Source organism: Lipotes vexillifer, unplaced genomic scaffold (assembly GCF_000442215.2).
Source record: "Lipotes vexillifer unplaced genomic scaffold, Lipotes_vexillifer_v1.1 scaffold1011, whole genome shotgun sequence".
Classification (NCBI taxonomy): domain Eukaryota; kingdom Metazoa; phylum Chordata; class Mammalia; order Artiodactyla; family Lipotidae; genus Lipotes; species Lipotes vexillifer.
Window position 1 is genome coordinate 4,361,869 of NW_006787698.1, and position 19,380 is coordinate 4,381,248.

A 19,380-nucleotide genomic window follows, 5' to 3' on the forward strand; every position below is an offset into this window, starting at 1 on the left:
ATATAAAAGGACAGATATATTGCGTGATTCCATTTATATTAGGTACCTAGAGTATGCAAATTCGTAGACAGAAAGTAAAATAGTGGTTCAAAGAGGCTGGGAAGGGGGAATGGGGAGTTAGTGTTTAATGGGGACAGAATTTTAGTTTGGGAAGATAAAAAGAGCTCTGGAGATGGATGGTGGTGATGGTGGCACAACAATATGAATGTACTTAATGCCACGGAACTGTACACTCAAAAATGGTCAAGGGCTTCCCTGGTGGTGCAGTGGTTGGGAGTCCGCCTGCTGATGCAAGGGACACGGGTTCGTGCCCTGGTCCGGGAGGATCCCACATGCCGGCGGAGCGGCTGGGCCCGTGAGCCATGGCTGCTGGGCCTGCGCAGCCGGAGCCTGTGCTCCGCAACGGAAGAGGCCACAACAGTGAGAGGCCCGCATAACGCAAACAAACAAACAAACAAACAACAACAAAAATGGTCAAAATGGTAAATTTTGTGTTGTGTATATTTTATCACAACTTTAAAAGTAAATATGGAGTATTTTAGTGGAAAAACGTGAATATTCACTTTTTTAAACTTTTTCACAAAAAGCAACATACTATACACATAAGTGTGAACTTTGGTTCTTTCCTTGAGTGATACGTCTTAGGAGTTTCTCACATCAGCCTGAAAAGACTTCCTCATTCTTTGGTTCAGCTGCAATATATTCCACTGTGTAGATGGACAATAATTTATGCAACTGATCCTGTAGTGATGAATCTTTGGGCTCTCTCCAATCTTTGGCTATGATAGAAATGACTGCAATGAATAACCTTGTGTTTATACGTCATTTCACACATGTGCAAGCATTTCTGTCATGGGATTACTTGGCCAAAGAAACTAAGCATTGGTAATTTTTATGAACATCATCAATTTCACCTCTACTGGGGAGGACTGATGTCCACATGTTAACGTGCTTACTTCCCCACAGCCTCACCATACTGGGCATCATTGATCTTTCAAAGTTTTGCTGATCTAATGCAAAAAAATTAGTATCTCACATTTCTCTTATTTTAACTTGCATTGCTCTTATCATGAGTGAGGCCCAGTGACTTTTAGTGCGTTAAAGAATATTTGTGTTTCATTTTTTGTGGACATTCTGACTACAACTTTTGCTCAATTTTTTTTCTATGGGATTGTTTATATTTTATTATTAATTCTTAGAAACTCTTTACATATTATGAACATTAAGGGGTCTATAGTAGGAAGTGCAGATACTTTTTCTCAGTTTTTTTTAAACTTTTCTGTGGTGATATTTGGTCTTATTTTTATGCTGTGGAATTATTCATCTTTATCGGCATTGTTACTTTTTGATTTCGAGTCATAGGAACGAAGGACATCCCCAGACTAATTTTTTAACACAGAAAGAAAATGTCACTCCCCTTTTCAAAACTCTCCACTGGTTCTCTCTCTAACTTAGATTCATATCCACAACGATGTGGCCTCCTACACGATCTGATCCCTGAATATTCAGCTCAGATTATATTCCACTCTCTCCCTATCAGTCACTCCATTCCCAGAACACGGACCTCCTTGCTGTTTCTTTTTTTGTTTTGTTTTGTTTTTTGTTTTTTTTGCGGTACGCGGGCCTCTCACTGTTGCGGCCTCTCCCGTTGCAGAGCACAGGCTCCGGACGTGCAGGCCCAGCGGCCATGGCTCACGGGCCCAGCGGCTCCGCGGCATGTGGGATCCTCCCGGACTGGGGCACCAACCCGTGCCCCCTGCATCGGCAGACGGACTCCCATCCACTGCGCCACCAGGGAAGCCCTCTTTGCTGTTTCTTAAACACTCCACACACACTTCCATCTCAGGGCCTTTGCACTTGCTCTTCCCTCTGCTTAGAATACTTTCCCAGATATCCACATGTCTCCCTCCTTCAACTCATATAGGGACACAAATGTCACCTCCTCAGAGAGGCCCCCTCTCTATCCCATGAACCTGCTTTTTTTTTTAAATTTAATTTAATGAATTAATTTATTTTATTTTTGGCTGTGTTTGGTCTTCGTTGCTGTGCACGGGCTTTCTCTAACTGCAGTGAGCAGGGGCTACTCTTTGTTGCAGTGTGTGGGTTTCTCATTGCATGGCTTTTCTTGTTGCAGAGCACGGGCTCTAGGCACGTGGGCTTCAGTAGTTGTGGCCTGCAGGCTCTAGAGTGCAGGCTCAGTACTTGTGGCACATGGGCTTTGTTGCTCCGCGGCATGTGGGATCTTCCCCGGGCCAGGGCTCAAACCCATGTCCCCTGCATTGGCAGGCGAATTCTTAACCACTGCGCCACCAGGGAAGTCCCATCCAATTATTCTTAATTTACTGAAACTTTTTGGTCTCAGCCTAAATACCACTTCCTTCGGGAAGCCTTCCTTGACTCCCCAGGCTAGATGAGATGAGCAGGCTCCTCTGGGCCCTTGCAGCTTCTTATTTATGGGTAGTTCTCCCTGGCCCGGATATGTGGGGACACATATCATTGAAATTCCATGATGCTTTCAGACCCAATAATCAACCCCAAACATGATTGCTAAATTATTCTTTATCCCCTCTTAGCAATAAGCTTCTCTTGAAAACTCTGACTGCCTTCAGAAACCTCCTTTGACCCGCAGAGGAGGCATGCGATTCCCTGAGGGATCTGGAAGCAAAGCCAGTTCTTGAAGCCCTGAGGAAACCAAGAAATGACCCAAGGAGCCGTGGCTGGGACTGGAAGTGACCAAACTGGGCACATCCCGGCATACCGTACACGCTAAGAAGCTCCTGACACCTCCTACCAGAGCAATCAACTGTACCTCTCTGAGCCTCAGTTTTCTCATCCGTAGAATGGAAGAGTTGGTGGAGAGAAAGTCCCGGTAAGTGCAGGAACTTAGTAGGTGTACCATCAATGACAGACGTTCGCTGTTATGTGGCTATGGGTGTTATTCCTTGACACCTGGGTCCTGCCCAGCCTTTCCCGGGAAGCCTCGGGCTGGAAGCCCAGGAGGATGGGGTGAAAACAGAGGACACACATCCTTGCAAGGCCGTCCCGCCCGCCCCGGGCTCGCTGCAAACCTGTTGTCCCAGGGAGGGGAAGGCGGACGGAATCTGAGCTGCAGCAGCAGCTGCTCTAGGCTAGAGGCCAAAGTCCCCTCCCTTCTCCAATGACATTCTTGCGGGAGGAGGCCGAGCGCTACTCTGCATCTGGCCGGAGATTCCCTGGCGCCCTCTCATGGCCAAGTTCGAGAGGTTGGACTTGACCACTGACAGCTGCCAGCAGACCTTGGTGGAGCCCATAGCTACTCTCCCAACCTCCTACCCTCTTTGGGCTCCCTCTTTGTTTTGTTTTGTTTTAATTGAAGTATAGTTGATTTACAATGTTGTGTTAGTTTCTGGTGTACAGCAAAGTGATTTTATATATATATACTTTTTCATATTTTTTTCATTACAGTTTATCACAGGATACTGACTGTAGTTCCCTGTGCTATACGGCAGGACCTCGTTGTTTATCTATTTTATATATAATGCTTTGTATCTGCTAATTTGGGCTCCCTCTTAAACCTGGATTCAGAAGCTCAGTTCCATCTCTTTACCTGCTGTGTGACCCTGAGCAAGTCACTTAACCTCTCTGTGCCTCACTTACCTAGCTGTACAGTATTGGGCAGGACACTTCATTCTGTGATTTTTTCACTTGCAAAATGGGTCAGTGGGTCATTAGATTGCTGAGAGGATTCAAAGAGAGAGTCCAGGTGAACGTGGCTACAGTAAATATCCACTCCATGAGGGGGGGTTTCCATCCTGTTCACTGCTGTGTCCCCAGCAACAAAGGCAGCCATGCAGTAGGTGCTCAAATTTATTTTATTTATTTCATTATTAATTATTGAGCAAATGCTTATCATTCTTCTTTTGGGGGACCTGGACTGGGGTGAGGTGGAGGGATCAGGTGCATGAGATATGAATTCCTGCTATCACTCATTCACTCAGCATCCATTTTTGACTCCATCCATTAGTTCACTGGGTGGCAAGGCTATATCCCAAAGGACCCCACACTAGTTGTTCTCCTGCCTCCTCTGTGGCTCATTGGTACCCAAGGGCAGTTTTCCCTTCCTGGACCCACCTCCAAGTCAAAACAGAAACTCAAGGGAATTCCCTGATGGTCCAGTTGTTAGGATGCTAACAACTTCCACTGCAGGGGGAACAGGTTCGATCCCTAGTCGGAAACTAAGATCCCACAAACATTGCAGTGTGGCCTAAATAAATAAGTAAATAGGGGCTTTCCTGGTGGCGCAGTGGTTGAGAGTCCGCCTGCCGATGCAGGGGATGCGGGTTCGTGCCCCGGTCCGGGAAGATCCCACATGCCGCGGAGCGGCTGGGCCCTTGAGCCATGGCCGCTGAGCCTGTGCGTCCGGAGCCTGTGCTCCGCAACGGGAGAAGCCACAACAGTGAGAGGCCCGCGTACCACAAAAAAAAATAATAATAAATAAATAAATAAGTTCTGCTTGCTGCTAAAAAAAAAAATTAAAAAGGAAAGAAAAGAAACTCAAGAGACCTCTGCAGGCCTGAGTGTGCTGCAAAGAGGCTTGGGTGCACCTACCTGGTAAAGATTCGGGAGACCGACACTGGCACTGAGGAAGGAGCCCAGACTGGAGAGAAAGATGAGAATAAAGCCTCTGCAGCCCCTCACCTTTGGATATCCCCCATCCTGGACACCTGGGAGCCCCTGGGATGGGGGCAGGGATGTGGACACCTGGTGTAAGGATGAAGATGTGAAGCGGGAGAGCTCACCCCCAGCGAAGAGAGAGCTGAACAGAACCACTGGAGGTTCCCTGAGAGCCTGGGAAAACGGTGGAATATGCCACCCCAAATGGACACCAGTGTTCTAGAAGTTTCTAAATTAGGTCTCACCTGCATCCCTGATCCAGGCTTTAATTCAATTCTGTTGATTTTTTGCCTCATAAGAGATTGTTTACCATAGACTTAAGAGCAGTACCCATCCTCATGGTTCACCTGCCTGACCCGGGGTAAGTTGCTCATCCTTTCGCGGCCTCAGTTTCCTCATTTGTACAATGGGTGGTAGTCCTTACTTCAGCTCTGAGACTTCTGTGAGTGTACATAGAGCATGGAGAACAGTGTCTTGCCCACAGTAGGTGCATGATAAATGCCTGAGGAATAAATGACTACCCCCTTTGTGTCTGACACACTCGGTTTCCCAAATCTCTACAAAGATAGAGTCTGGAAAGTGGGCACACAGTGAACCCAAGTCACGGGAGGCTATGAGGTTTAAGGAGAAAGTAAGTTCTCAAAAAATGTCCACTCCAGGGACTTCCCTGGTGGCGCAGTGGTTAAGAATCCACCTGCCAATGCAGGAGACATGGGTTGGAGCCCTGGTCCAGGAAGATCCCACATGCAGTGGAGCAACTAAGCCCATGCACCACAACAATTGAGCCTGCACTCTAGAGCCCGCGAGCCACAGCTATGGAGCCCATGTGACACAACTACTGAAACCCGCACACCTACAGCCCATGCTCTGCAACAGGACAAGCCACCACAATGAGAAGCCCGCGCACCGCAACGAAGAGTAAGCCCCACTCACCACAGCTAGAGAAGGCCCCCTCACGGCAACGAAGACCCAACGCAGCCAAAAATAAAAATAAATAAAATAAATAAATTCATTAAAAAAAAAAAGTCTATTCCACACAATCAGCAACTTTGTCTATTGTGGTCACTGCTGTGTCCTCAGCATGCTAAGTAGGGCCAAGCTTGTAGCAAATATTTAATGAATTTTTGTGGGATAAATGTATATTATCATTGTTTGGGGAGGTCTGGGTCCCTCCAATAGGCAAGTCTCTCCAAGCTGGCAGTATTGACTTCACTGCAGAAGAAAGAACCAGACAAACTTGTCTGCAGCCCCACCTGCTTCGAAGGGGCAGACACCACAAATTGGGTTCAACGTCTTTAATAGGGCATATTAAAGAGCCAGTGAGAATTATTTCAGGCCAAAGAAAGTCTTCTTCCAGGAATGCTTCAAGCAAGATGTGTTTTCCTCCCTGGTTTAATATGTATAATTTGCCTGTTGGAAAAGGAGCCCAGAGAGATTGGCATGATTTAGGAACAACAGACAGTGGACGATTTACCAAGTGTAATCGGCTCCTGCAAGGAAGGAGAAAAGCCATGCAGTGCATGCTGGGCTCAGAAAGATCTGAAACTCGGTAAGAGCTTTTGACCCATGCATTTCCCACAAGCTTCCACTACACTGGGTCCCCGGGGTCAGATGGCTAAATGCCATATGGCTGATCATGCCTGTGATTGGGAAATGAAAACATAATGCCTGCATTGCCCCAGTTGGAACAACTACCCCAGAAACTCTCGCCAGCTTCACAAGGGCAGAGGAGGGGACAGTCCTCTTCCCTTCTGCCCCTACCAGCCAATCCCAAACCAAGCCTTGAGTGCATGTCCAGGGCCACATGGCCCAGGCTCCCTGCTGGGGTAGGAGAGGGCTTCAGGGTGCGATCCCATGGCTGATGGGAAAGGCAGCCCTCCTAACACCCTGGCCCCCAAGGCGTGGGTGGGGCCTGGAAAACTTCTCAGTGCAACTGTCCCCAGCCCCCCACCCTGTGGAGGATTGGCTGAAGAGGGCGGAGCAGCCCCCTCGTCACCCATTGGATTTATGGGAATTTCCTCCCCACGTTCATTTAGATATTAACTCGGCCAGGGTAAGCCAAGGCAAACAGACCAGATCTGGGGTGGACAAGAGGACAGGCATCTGTGGCCTGTGGCCCTACATTGTCCTCCCACCGCCATGGATGTGCCCTGGCTCCTAGGATTGATTCTACTTCTGGGGAGTCCCGTTGCCCATGCTGAGCCGCTGTGAGTCTGGAGAACTGAGGGGACATCTGCCATCTGTATGATTCCCTGCATGTGACCCCCGTCCATCACTTCCATCTCTTGAGTCCCCCTGTGCCCCCATGTTTGTCTCCTGGCAGGTACATCCTGGTGACCCCCCGGGTCCTGCGGGTCGGCAGCCCGGAGAACATCCACGTGCAGGCTCACTCGGACTCCAGAGAGCCCCTCACCAGGCCCCTCAATGTGAACCTCACCGTGTGGGATTTCCCCATGAGGAAGATGCCAGTGGCTAGGGTTCAGCTCGTTCTCTCACCAGAAAACCACTTTATGGACCAGGCACCAGTGACGGTGGGTGACAGGCCGGGTTGGGTGGCCATAAAGGGAATCTCTGGGTCAGCAGCAAGGATAGAGAGGGGCAGACTCTAGAGGGACTTCCCAAGAGGCACACTGGAGAAGAGATGCAGGGCCTGTGGGACTTCCCTGGCAGTCCAGTGGTTGGGACTTCACCTTCCACTGAAGCGGGTGCAGGTTTGATCCCTGGTCAGGGAACTGGGATCCCACATGTCTCACAGTCAAAAAACCAAAACATAAAACAGAAGAAGCATTGTAATAGGTTCAGTAAGGTCTTTGAAAGTGATGCACATCCAAAACAAAATCTTTAACAAAATAAAAGAGAGATGCAAGGCCTGGATATAGTTACCGCTTCTCTTATGTCCTATCCATTTTTTTAAATTGAAGTCTAGTTGATTTACAGTGTTGTGTTAATTTCTGCTGTACAGCAAAGTGAGTCAGTTATACATACATATACATTCTTTTCAACATCTTTATTGGAGTATAATTGCTTTACAATAGTGTGTTAGTTTCTGCTTTATAACAAGGTGAATCAGCTACACATATACATATATCCCCATATCCCTTCCCTCTTGCATCTCCCTAGCACCCTGCCTATGCCACCCCTCTAGGTGGTCACAAAGCACCGAGCTCATCTCCCTGTGCCATGCGGCTGCTTCCCACTAGCTATCTATTTTACGTTTGGTAGTGTATATATGTCCATGCCACTCTCTCACTTCGTCCCAGCTTACCCTTCACCCTCCCCGTGTCCTCAAGTCCATTCTCTACGTCTGTGTCTTTATTCCTATCCTGCCCCTAGGTTCTTCAGAACTTTTTTTTTTTTTTAGATTCCACATATGTGTGGTTAGCATACAGTATTTATTTTTCTCTTTCTGACTTACTTCACTCTGCATGACAGACTCTAGGTGCGTCCACCTCACTACAAATAACTCAGTTTCGCTCCTTTTTATGGCTGAGTAATATTCCATTGTATATATGTGCCACATCTTCTTTATCCATTCATCAGTTCTTTTTCTAATTCTTTACCATTATGGTTTATCACAGGATACTGAATACAGTTCCCTGTGGTATACAGTAGGCCCTTGTTGCTTATGCATTCTATATATACCAGTTTGCATGTCCTATCCATTTAGAAACCCAAAGTTCCGTACGTCTGGGCTCCGAGAAAGGCCTTGATTAGTCCGTATAACGTCTCTGTGCGAATTAATAAAAGGCGCCCTCTGCTGGTAGTCTGGGAAACTGAGCCTAAACGGGATCGCATCCCCCCCTCCACCCCCCACCCCGCGCTGGGCTGGATACCCTTGTTCAGCAGCAACCTGGGCGGCACACGTGGGGGCCTTGCTCCCAAGGGCAGAACCAGAGAGCTCCCATTCAATTGCTTCTCCAAGATCTGGTCCAGGGCTTTGCCCGCAGGGATGGAGACCCCAGCAGGCCCTGAGGAGTGTGGGCATCTCTCCCCAGATTCCCGAGAGCCTGGTCTACCCGCCACAACCAGGAACGCAGTATGTCATCATCCAGGCAACCTGGGAACCAACCTTGGCCTCCGCATTAATGGAGAAGCTGGTGCTGGTGGCTCCCCACGCCGGCTACATCTTCATCCAGACAGACAAGACCATCTACACTCCTGAGCAATTGGGTACAGCCCCCAGGCACTTGGCCTGGGGCAGACGCTGACTCTCATCCCCAGTTTCCCCCGTGCCCACATGTTCCACCTCCCAGGGTGTCCTTCTGTCCAAGGTCCCCCCACTGCCCAAGATCCTAATGACTACACCCACCCCCTCTCCAAACTCTATCCCGTGCTCAGAGCCTTCCCTCCTCCTCCAGTTCAATACCGGGTGTACACTGTGAACCACAGGATGGATCCTGTGCCCAGGACATTCACTCTGGACATCAAGGTGACCTCTCCTGAGGGGAGGGTGGATCCCTGACACTGGGGTTATATCACATGCTGACGGCCTGGGGCATGAACCAACCACCCCCTATATCCCCGCAGAACCCAGAGGGGATCACCGTGATCAGCCAGGATCTCCTGGCCAAGGACAGTGTCTTCGCAAACTCCTTCCACCTCCCAGAGCTCATCAGGTGCCCCGTTGGGAACCCTAGGGGTGGAGGGAGGGAGGTTCTCCTTCTCAGGCTCCATCTCTCCTAACTCTCTGTGCCTCAGTCTTGGGACCTGGAGCATCGAAGCCAGATACCAAAGTGCACCCAAGCAGGAGTTCAAGGCAACCTTTGAAGTGAAGGAGTTTGGTGAGAAGGGTGTGCCAGGGTGGACAAGGTGGATCTCGCAAGGACCAGGGCTGGAAATGCAAAGCAGGTCTCACGGTGCACCTACTGTGTGCCGGGGCCTGACGACTATGTGTTCCAGCCCTTGGGGGCTGCCAGAATCACTGAGGAAGGAGCGAGTGGGGCAAGGAGGGGACGTGCGGTGGGGGGTGGGGGTGACAGTGAAACGCTGAGGGTGACTCTCTCTTTACTGCACCCAGCGCTCCCATCTTTTGAGGTCCAGCTGACACCAAACAAGACTTTCTTCTGCCTCAACGATGAGGCTCTGGGTGTGAACATCCAGGCCCGGTGAGTTCCTTTACCCCCCAGCCTGGCCAGAGGACCAGAAATGCCAAGAAACTGAATGGGTAGAGAGAAACGAGCCACTTCTGTGGCTCTTAGGGTATAGGAGACACACTGTCTGCCACCCATGAGACAGTCTTGTCCCATGAGGTTCTGCAGACCATCCCTTCAGGTCTCTGGGGTTGTACAGGCCGCCTTATCTACCTAATGGAGTTATACGACATCTCATGGTTTGGACCATCTCTAAAGGTCCACGAGGTTGCATAGGCACCTTCGCCAGCTTGTGAGGTTGTCCAGGCCATCTCTGAAGTTCTATGAAATTGCAAATGTCACATATGTTGCCTTATGGAATTTACAGACCATCCCCACAACTTTACAAGGCTGTACAGGCCATATTGTCCACCTAGGGTTGTAAGGGCCATATCTGCCACTTCTTGCCATTATACAGACCATTTCTGCAGCTCTATCGTGCTATACAGGTCACCTAGACTTCCTGATGAGGCTTCATAGGCCACCTTTGCCATCCCAGGGGCTGTTCAGATTTCTTTCTTTCTTTTTTTTTTTGGTCTGCATTGGGTCTTCGTTGCTGTGTGCGGGCTTTCTCTAGTTGCATCGAGCAGGGGTTACTCTTCATTGTGGTGCGTGGGCTTCTCATCGCGGTGGCTTCTCTTGTTGCAGAGCACAGGCTCTAGGCATGCAGACTTCAGTAGTTGTGGCGCATGGGCTTAGTTGCTCCACGGCATGTGGAATCAAACCCGTATCCCCTGCGTTGGCTGGGGGATTCTTAACCACTGCCCCACCAGTGAAGTCCTTGTTCAGATTTCTCTGTGGCTCCATATGGCTGTACAGCCTACCTCTACCATCTTGTGAGGTTGCACAGGCTTCATCTGTAACCAGCAAGGCCTTAAGGGACATATTTGTCACCTCCCAGGCTTGTGTTGGTCAGTAATGGAAACATCTAAGTTACCAGGGGCCACTTCCACCCCTCCCAAAGTGTTACAGCCATTTCTGCAGCCCCATGAGATTACACAGGCTGTCTCTGCAGATATATGAGGTTGTGTGGGTGCTTCAGAGCCAGTGAGATGGCTGTTCACCCCCCAGATATATATTCAACAAGCCAGTGGATGGACACGCTCTGGCCATCTTTGGGGTGAAGCAGGATTCCCATCGGATCCCCATCCAAAGCTCCCTGCAGAGGGTGGAGGTGACTGAGACCCACCCCTCCCCTGTCTCTCCTTTCCCACCTCCTCCCCCTTCTTTCCCCCTTCCCCACCTCCCTTTCCTCTGCTATCGCCCATTTCCCAAGAAACCATCTCCCCTCCTCTCTCTTGCACTGAGAGCAGATCTTTGAAGGCCTCGGCCACGTCTCCCTCCAGAAGGGCACACTGATGGCCACATTCCAAGGCCCGGAAGAGGACTTCGTTGGGGCCTCAATCTTTGTCAACGTCACTGTCTTCTCCACAGGTGCCACCCTCACCCAGGGCCCTGGCTGAGGTCGGGACACTGTGTCCTTTCCCAACCCAGACACTCCACCCATGTGACCTTGGGCCACCTCCTGCCTCAGTTTCCTCATCAGAGAAATGGGGGAATGCTGGAAGTGCTGGGAGGAACTGAAATCGTGTTACTGTCTTTTCCTACCTTCACCAAGATGGGCCTCCCATACCAGCCTGCTCTTTCCCCGGGAAACTGAACCTCTGCCGCAGAACTTAACGATCCTCCTGTCTCTCCAGGGGGTGACATGGTCCAGGCCGAGACCTCCGCGGTGAAGATTGTCCAGAGCCCATACAACATCAAGTTCACCAGGACACCCCAGTATTTCAAGCCAGGGATGCCATTCCACTTTAGGGTCAGAGTCTGGATTCACTCCACACAGGGACTCTGGGCCCCTCCCTGAAACAGACCTTCCCAGGAGACAAAAACCCACACAGGTTTCATCTGCCTCCCAGAGCTCATTTTTCTGAGAGCTGAGTCCATCATGCCTCCAGACCAATCCCAAGGTTCCCTCAAGTCTTAACCAGGTCCCCCCAAAGCACAGTGATGGCTCCAGAATTTCTCTGTGGGGGTGTTAGGGATCACAGTCAGGCTGGAAAGTGATGCTTAGAAGTTTATCTTAAGGCTACATTTGCCCAGAAAGCATGCTATTTTTATGTACATTCATTTGGGGTGACTTTGAAATGTCTGATGAGCGTTAGAAAAGCTGGAGACACTTTGAAATGTCTGATAAGCATTAGAAAAGCTGGAGACATCCTTTGGTGCCAATCCTACTCCAAGTTTTCCCCAAGCCCTCCACATCTCCTCCTACCCTTTTCACCCTCAGTTCCCCCCACCCTTACCTCCCCCCCGGTATACCAACACCCAGGGCTGCCACATACGGTTGTACTCTGCAAAACTCTAGGGGCTCCACTCATAGGCTCTAAATGAGAGGTGCCCCTGGTGTTGCTCAGTGCACAACCTGTACAGCTGTACAAGGCAGTCCTATCCAGATTGCATTCCCAGTTCCCACCTCTTACACCAGGCCACCCCCAGGCCTGTCCTTGATCTCAGGCCAGATTCCACCGCAGGTCTTCGTCTCAAATCCTGATGGGTCCCCAGCCTCCAAAGTCCTCGTCCGCTGCCAAAACCACAAAGTACATACCTCGTCCAGTGGGGTGGCCACTCTGACCATCAACACCAATGGAGATCTGAAGGAGCTCCCTATCCTGGTATGGGGCAGGGATAGTGGGGCTGGGACTGTGTGAGCTGGAAGGGTTATTAGGGGTTTAATTGCCCATCATGCTCCCCAGGTGGAAACTGATGCACCTCTCCAGCCAGAGGAGCAGGCTTCAGCCAGGATGACGGCTTGGCCTTACTCAACTCAGGATGGGTCAGGGAACTTCCTGCACATTGAGGTGAAGACACTGGGCACAGAAGTTGGCAGCAACATCCAGCTGAGCCTCAACACAAAGCATCAAAATCCTGCAACCAAGGACTGGATCACTCACTTCACCATCCTGGTGAGGGGTTAGGGCCAGGACTTGAGCTGGTGGGAACCATCTGGGATGGACTCAGACCTATAGGGGCTGAAGCAAAGGGACTAGGGGGCTCCCTTGTGGGCTGGGATAGCCTAGGGGAAGGGCTGGTTCTCATCCCTTCTCATCCGTAGTCTCCCTTGTCTCCAAGGTCCTGAGTAAGGGCCAGATCGTGTATGCCAAACATCAGCTAAAAAGTCATGGGAGTGTCTACACGTCAGCCATTATTGATGTGACTTCAAAGATGCTTCCTTCCTTCCGCATCCTGGCCTTTTATTTACTGCCAAGGGGAACGGGGCAGGACCCTGAACTGGTGGCTGATTCCATTTGGATTGCTGTGAATGACAAATGCAAAGAGAAGGTGAGTCCAGCTCCTTGAAGTTGTACACCACCATCATAATGCTTGGGAGATGGTCTGTACAAATTCAAGGGCTCTCCGTCTGGAGGCAGAGGAGAGGGGGGAGAAGTGATGTGGCCTTAAAACCTCAACTTAAGAGGTGGAGAAGACGCAAGTAAATGTGTAGAGTTGAGCTTGGCCTGGTGGAGTTCCCAGATGCTCCATCGGAGCTGAGGGAGCATGAACTTGAAAGTGGACTTGGGGAAGCCCCTGGGTGACCTATGAGCCTCTTATACTGACATCTCTTTCTCCCTGCTTAGCTGAAGGTTGGCATGAAGAATGAAGGATACCTCCAGCCTGTACAGCCCAGCAGCCAGGTGGAATTGAAGGTGACAGGTGATGCAGAGGCCACAGTGGGGCTGGTGGCCGTGGACAAGGCTGTCTATATCTTGAACAGCAAACACAAGCTCACACAGAAGAAGGTAAGAACATGTGGGCTTTGGACCCAAAGATTGCCTGGAGATTCTAGCTGGAGCCTCGGTTTCTTCACCTATTAAATGAACAACATCGGTGGTTGCAAGGATTCAAGGAGCCTGTGCACAGCATAGAGATTGGCAGGTAGTAAGGGCTCAGTAAATGGGTGATTATATGAAAATTATTATTTGAACCAGCAATTACAGTGCACCATTGCTCCTTCCCTGGACGGGTCATACAGGCTCCAAATCCAGGTTCCTCTTTTTTTTTTTTTTTTTTCCCGCGGTACGCGGGCCTCTCATTGTTGTGGCCTCTCCCGCTGCGGAGCACAGGCTCCGGACGCGCAGGCTCAGCGGCCATGGCTCACGGGCCCAGCCGCTCCGCGGCATGTGGGATCTTCCCGGACCAGGGCACGAACCCGTGTCCCCTGCATCGGCAGGCGGACTCTCAACCACTGCACCACCAGGGAAGCCCCAGGTTCCTCTCTTGACCCTCAGGTCTGGGATACGGTGGAGGAACATGACATTGGCTGCACAGCAGGCAGTGGGAAAGACAGACTTGCTGTGTTCAAGGATGCTGGACTGGACATGAAGATGAGCACAGGCATGGACACTTTGGCAAGCTCAGGTACATAAGGGGGGCAGGAAGACGGCAGGGGTGGGGGAAGTGCTATCTAGTGGTTAGGAACGTGGACTTCGGTGTGAAACTGATGAGCAAAAATCTAGGACCCTGCCACTTACCATAGGCCGGTCATATTTCCTCTCTGATTCTCAGTTTATCTCGCCATAAAATGTACATGATAATAGAAGTAACTTACTGTGTGCTAATTAAGATGTAGTTTTGGCCATGTGTATCAGAGATACAAATTAACAGTAGCTTAAACAGGTAGAAGTTTATTTCTTGCTCAGTAACAGTCCAGAGGTCATTCTGGGACTCAGGCTCCTTCTAGCTTGTTGCTCTGCCGTATTCCAAGATGAAGTACCACCAGGACCTCCTGCCAGGCACCAGGATGAGGGGAAGTGGAAAGAATAGTACACTTCTCTCTCATCTCATTGGCCAGGACTCGGTCACATGGCCCTATCTAGGTACAAAGGAGGCTGGGAAATGTAGTCTTCATTCTGAGTGATACATAAAAGATGGAGGTTTAGGGCTTCCCTGGTGGCGCAGTGCGTGAGAGTCCGCCTGCCGATGCAGGAGACGCGGGTTCGTGCCCCGTTTCGGGAGGGTCCCCCATGCCGCGGAGCGGCTGGGCCCGTGAGCCATGGCCGCTGAGCCTGCGCGTCCGGAGCCTGTGCTCCCGGAGCCTGTGCTCCGCAACGGGGGAGGCCACAACAGGGAGAGGCCCCCATAACGGAAAAAAAAAAAAAAAAAAAAAAAAAAAGATGGAGAGGTTTAGTCCACAAACGATAGAGGAGAATGGATATTTTGGGGACAACTAGGAGGGTCTTCTTTCAGCTATAAATAGTGTTACTAATAACAATTTCTGGGACTTCCCTGCTGGTCCAGTGGCTAAGACTCCCCACTCCCAATGCAGGGGGCCTGGGTTCAATCCCTGGTAAGGAAACTAGATCCTACATGCCACAACTAAAAGTTCACATGCTGCAACTAAAGATCCCTCATGCCACAAATAAAAGATCCCACATTCCACAACTAAAAGACCCCGGATGCTGCAATGAAGATCCTGAGTGCTGCAACTAAGACCTGGCACAGCCAAATAAATAAATAAATAAATATATTTTTAAAAATAACAATTTCTATTTACTACAAGCTGGACCCTGTGCTAAGTACGTTTATATGCATAATCTCATAGATAGAACTATGATTATTCCATTTTACATAGCTGGAGAAATCAAAACCCAGAGAGGTTAAGTGACTTGCTGAAGATTGCACAACTTTTTTTTTTTAATAAATTTATTTTATTTATTTATTTTTGGCTGCATTGGGTCTTCGTTGCTGCGCGCGGACTTTCTCTAGTTATGGCGAGCGGGGGCTACTCTTTGTTGCAGTGCGTGGGCTTCTCATTGCGGCGGCTTGTTGCAGAGCATGGGCTCTAGGTGCACGGGCTTCAGTAGTTGTGGCACATGGGCTCAGTAGTTGTGGCTCACGGGCTTAGTTGCTCCGCGGCATATGGGATCTTCCCGGACCAGGGCTTGAACCCGTGTCCCCTGCAATGGCAGGCAGGTTCTTGACCATTGCACCACCAGGGAAGCCCTGCACGACTTTTAAGTGGCAAATCTTGACTACGAAGAGGCTGTGGGATAAAATGAGGTGATGCATATAAAGCACTGGGTATGCAGTAAGCACCCAATAAATCTCAAGGATGTTGATAATGATCTTGACACTTGTTCTCTCATTCTTCCCTCTGATCCCCAGACTGGCACTGCCCCCAGAGCCCATCTCCCAGCCGTCACCGCCGCTCCCTGAAGAGCCTGGAGACCAAGAGGAATGCAGGTCAGAGCTAAAGCTGGATGTGCCCTCCTGGCTCCCTAACCTGTATTCATCAGGGCTTAGAACAGAAAACTGAAACCACTCTAGGTACTCCAGTTGGGGGGCGGGGAGGGGAGGTGATTTCATGATGGGAGTTTGATGCTTTCAAAATCATTAGCTGAACTTTAGGAGTGGAAGTTGGAAGGCTGCTTGCTGAGACTCAAGGTCACTCCATTGTAGTTCTTGCAATACATGAAACCTAGGTTTCAATGCATGAAATCTCAGGAAACTCTGCCAATATCTCTCATGAAGCTGGCAGGTAGATAGTGAAACACAGAATTATGCCTGCTACAAAAGCACATAGACTGGAGCCCACCCATCAGCTACCACCGTTGCAGGGAAAATGGTCTCCACCTCTCTTCCACTTTCCAAATTCTATACAAGAGCATCTGGGTGGCAGAATCTCATCCCATCCAGAACCCTAGCAGCAAGGGAGTCTGGGAAATGTAGTTTTTAGATGTCTAGCTTCTGTGATACCGGAAGGAAGGTAGATGAAAGGGGAGATGGATGATATGTAGACCAAGACCAGGGTGTGGACGGGACCGAGAAGCCTAGAGTTCAAGGAAGATGAGAGGCAGCACTGGGTATTGTTAGAAGCATGGATTCTGTGAATATTAGATTTGTCAGTCTTTTTAAGCAGCACTAATGACTTTGTGGAACTAAATAAAGGGAAAATAAGTGAAATCTAATAAAAACTGAGGTAAAACCCTAACTCTAATTTCAATATCGAAAATCATGCTAACCTTCTGAGAAAAGTACATAATATAAACTGTTGTTTTATTTATGGTAATAATCACTTAACTATAGATGTTCTAATCATGTTATATGGTAGACAATAAGATTATTAAATTGCTATAATATTTTTTATCTTTAAGTGCATTCCTTCAGTTCGCTAATTTAGAAGCATTCAACTTGACATCATGCTCTACAGCAAGTTTTGTGTTTTCATTCTTTTAAAACACACAACGAAAACCAGGAGTCAAAATCCCAGCTTCAGTAAATAAACATGGCATTGCCAATCCCGGTCCCAAACGAAGGAGAAGCAGTAGCCGAAGCAGCAGCACCAATTCCAGTCCCAGCTCTGCCACTTGTGAGCTGTGTGACCCTGGGCCAGTGAATTGACCTCTCTGTACCTCAGCTTCCTCATCAGAACTCATCATATGAGTTCAATGTGAAACTTCAGGGGAAAGATACAGGCAAAGTTCTAGGGACAGCATTGCCAGAGATATGGCTAAACGGAGGTCAGGTGTACGTGGCATTGAGGTGGATGGGTCCCTGCTTCCTCAGGTCCTACCCAGCCCCTCCTCTGTCCCACTAACTCTGGCCTGCAGTGAACAAGTTTGAGACGGAGCTGGAGCGAAAGTGCTGTGAGGCTGGGCTCCGGGAGAGCCCAGTGGGGCTATCGTGTGAGGAGAGGACCCATCATGTCCGCTATGGACCAGTCTGCATCGCCGCTTTCCTGAGCTGCTGCCATGTGTCTGAGGCCCTGAGTCGGGAGGCCCGAGAGGAGCAGCTGCTTCTGGGGACAAGTGAGGGGGCCACGGCAGGAGGCACAGGGTCGGGGGGCTCCACTGAGGGACATGAAGTGCCATGGACAGGTCAAGGGGTGACATGTGCCGTGGAGGGATGAGGTGGGAGGACCCCACTGAAGAGTCTGGTGGGTCATGGGAGACATGCAAAAGAAACCCTGCCCCACATCTCCTCCCTACAGTGGATGAAGACGAGGACTTTGATGACATCTTCCAGGAGGACCAGCCTGTCCGGAGCTTGTTCCCTGAAAGTTGGTTCTGGAAGAAGCTTACTCTGCCCAAAAGTGAATCGGGGTAGGACTGTGGCCCCCATGCCAGCCTCTGGTCCCTGGCCCGTCCATGCATCAGGGGCCTTCCATCATGGCCAATGCCCCCAGCAGTGACATTGAGCTCGCAGCATTGTCCCGTGACAGGAGACTTCCTGGATGGGGATAAAGATCCCAGTGGGTCCCCCCAAATGATGTCCCTCTAGTGATAATTTCGGTAAGTGGGTGACCCACTGACCCCTTCATAGTGATGGTAAGCCCAAGACAGTAACCCTCGATCAGAGGCTCTGTCCAGGCAACACAGACTCACTTATGTTCCCTTTCCCCTACCCTGGCACTTTCTGCAGCATCTCGCACTACAGCACCCTTGTGACCGTGCCAGATTCCATCACCACGTGGCAGTTTGTGGCCGTCAGTGTCAAGGCTGGACAAGGTGACCCCACGAGCCCAGTGCGGAAGGAAAAGGAGAACAGTGGCCCTGGCCAGCCCCAGGGCAGTTGGCCTCCGCTTAACGTCAAGTGCTCTCCTGGTTCTAGGTCTTTGCGTCTCCGACCCCTTTGAGCTGACAGTTATGAAATCATTCTTTGTGGATCTTAAGTTGCCCTTCTCCGTGATCAGGAATGAGCAGGTCCAGATCCAAGCTGTGCTGTACAATTTCATGGTCCACCCGGTCAAGGTGAAGCCCCCCAGCCTTCCCCTCTCCCCCCAAAAATGTCTGTCAGTGTGTTTTATAAGGGGGACGGAGTGTCCATTATTCGAAGGAGCCAGTGAAGAGGCAGCCTTTTTGAAAAAGTTTCTAAGACATTTTCCCATTTAAGCCTCACAATAACCCCAGGAGATGGATACTATGACTGTTCTTGGTTTGGAGATAAGGAAACTTACGTGGCTTTCCTGAGATCACATAGCACCTAAGTGACAGAAGGGGTTTGAACCCAGGCAGGGTCTTCACTCTCAATCATTATGCTACACTGTCACCTACTCAGGATTCTCAGGGTGGGGGCAGGGAGGAGACTGTGACTCTAGGGTCCTGGGCCTCCTCATGCATCAGGACCCTCTAACTGCCCACCCTGCCCCAGGTCCGAGTGGAGTTCCCCCACAAGGAGCCACTGTGCAGTGCTGCAAAGCCAGGAGCCCCTTCCCGCCAGGTGGTTGTCGTGCCCCCCACCTCCTCCAAGACGGTGCCCTTCGTGCTTCTGCCACTTGAAACAGGCAAAGTGGACGTGGAGGTCAAGGTCATGGGCTTTGGGGTCCAGGACCACGTGAGGAAGACACTCCTGGTCCAGGTAATAGGCACCCCCAGCCCCTGCTGCCAGTGCAGCGAGTGGGGCTTCTCCTGAGCTCCAGGCTGTGTGATCACGGGAGGGGCAGGTGGGCCCAAGATCAGTGAACAGGCCTCCAGGAGAGGAGTGAGGTGCGAGACAATGATTTGAAAGCTCAATCACAGAGTCCCCACTTCGGGACTTTGGAGTCAGGCTCGGGTTCAAACCTTGTCTCTTCTTTTTTTTTTTTTTTTTTTTTTTTTTTTCT

At 50.1% G+C, this 19,380-nt stretch overlaps 1 protein-coding gene across 1 annotated transcript in view; it reads left to right on the plus strand.

Moving 5' to 3' along the window:
• The first annotated feature begins 6,792 nt into the window (after positions 1-6,792).
• LOC103076380 (putative protein C3P1) overlaps positions 6,793-19,380 on the plus strand; it is a 28,854-nt gene continuing 16,266 nt past the window's right edge. The window contains exons 1-21 of the mRNA XM_007460644.1: positions 6,793-6,860; positions 6,977-7,184; positions 8,649-8,823; positions 9,012-9,082; positions 9,181-9,269; positions 9,352-9,434; positions 9,671-9,758; positions 10,854-10,956; positions 11,096-11,216; positions 11,483-11,598; positions 12,314-12,454; positions 12,536-12,745; positions 12,912-13,121; positions 13,418-13,579; positions 14,069-14,198; positions 15,945-16,022; positions 17,390-17,587; positions 17,770-17,881; positions 18,201-18,286; positions 18,390-18,529; positions 18,930-19,136. Of these exons, the coding sequence (XP_007460706.1) occupies positions 6,793-6,860; positions 6,977-7,184; positions 8,649-8,823; positions 9,012-9,082; positions 9,181-9,269; positions 9,352-9,434; positions 9,671-9,758; positions 10,854-10,956; positions 11,096-11,216; positions 11,483-11,598; positions 12,314-12,454; positions 12,536-12,745; positions 12,912-13,121; positions 13,418-13,579; positions 14,069-14,198; positions 15,945-16,022; positions 17,390-17,587; positions 17,770-17,881; positions 18,201-18,286; positions 18,390-18,529; positions 18,930-19,136 (2,796 nt within the window). The remainder of the gene's footprint in view (positions 6,861-6,976; positions 7,185-8,648; positions 8,824-9,011; positions 9,083-9,180; positions 9,270-9,351; positions 9,435-9,670; positions 9,759-10,853; positions 10,957-11,095; positions 11,217-11,482; positions 11,599-12,313; positions 12,455-12,535; positions 12,746-12,911; positions 13,122-13,417; positions 13,580-14,068; positions 14,199-15,944; positions 16,023-17,389; positions 17,588-17,769; positions 17,882-18,200; positions 18,287-18,389; positions 18,530-18,929; positions 19,137-19,380) is intronic.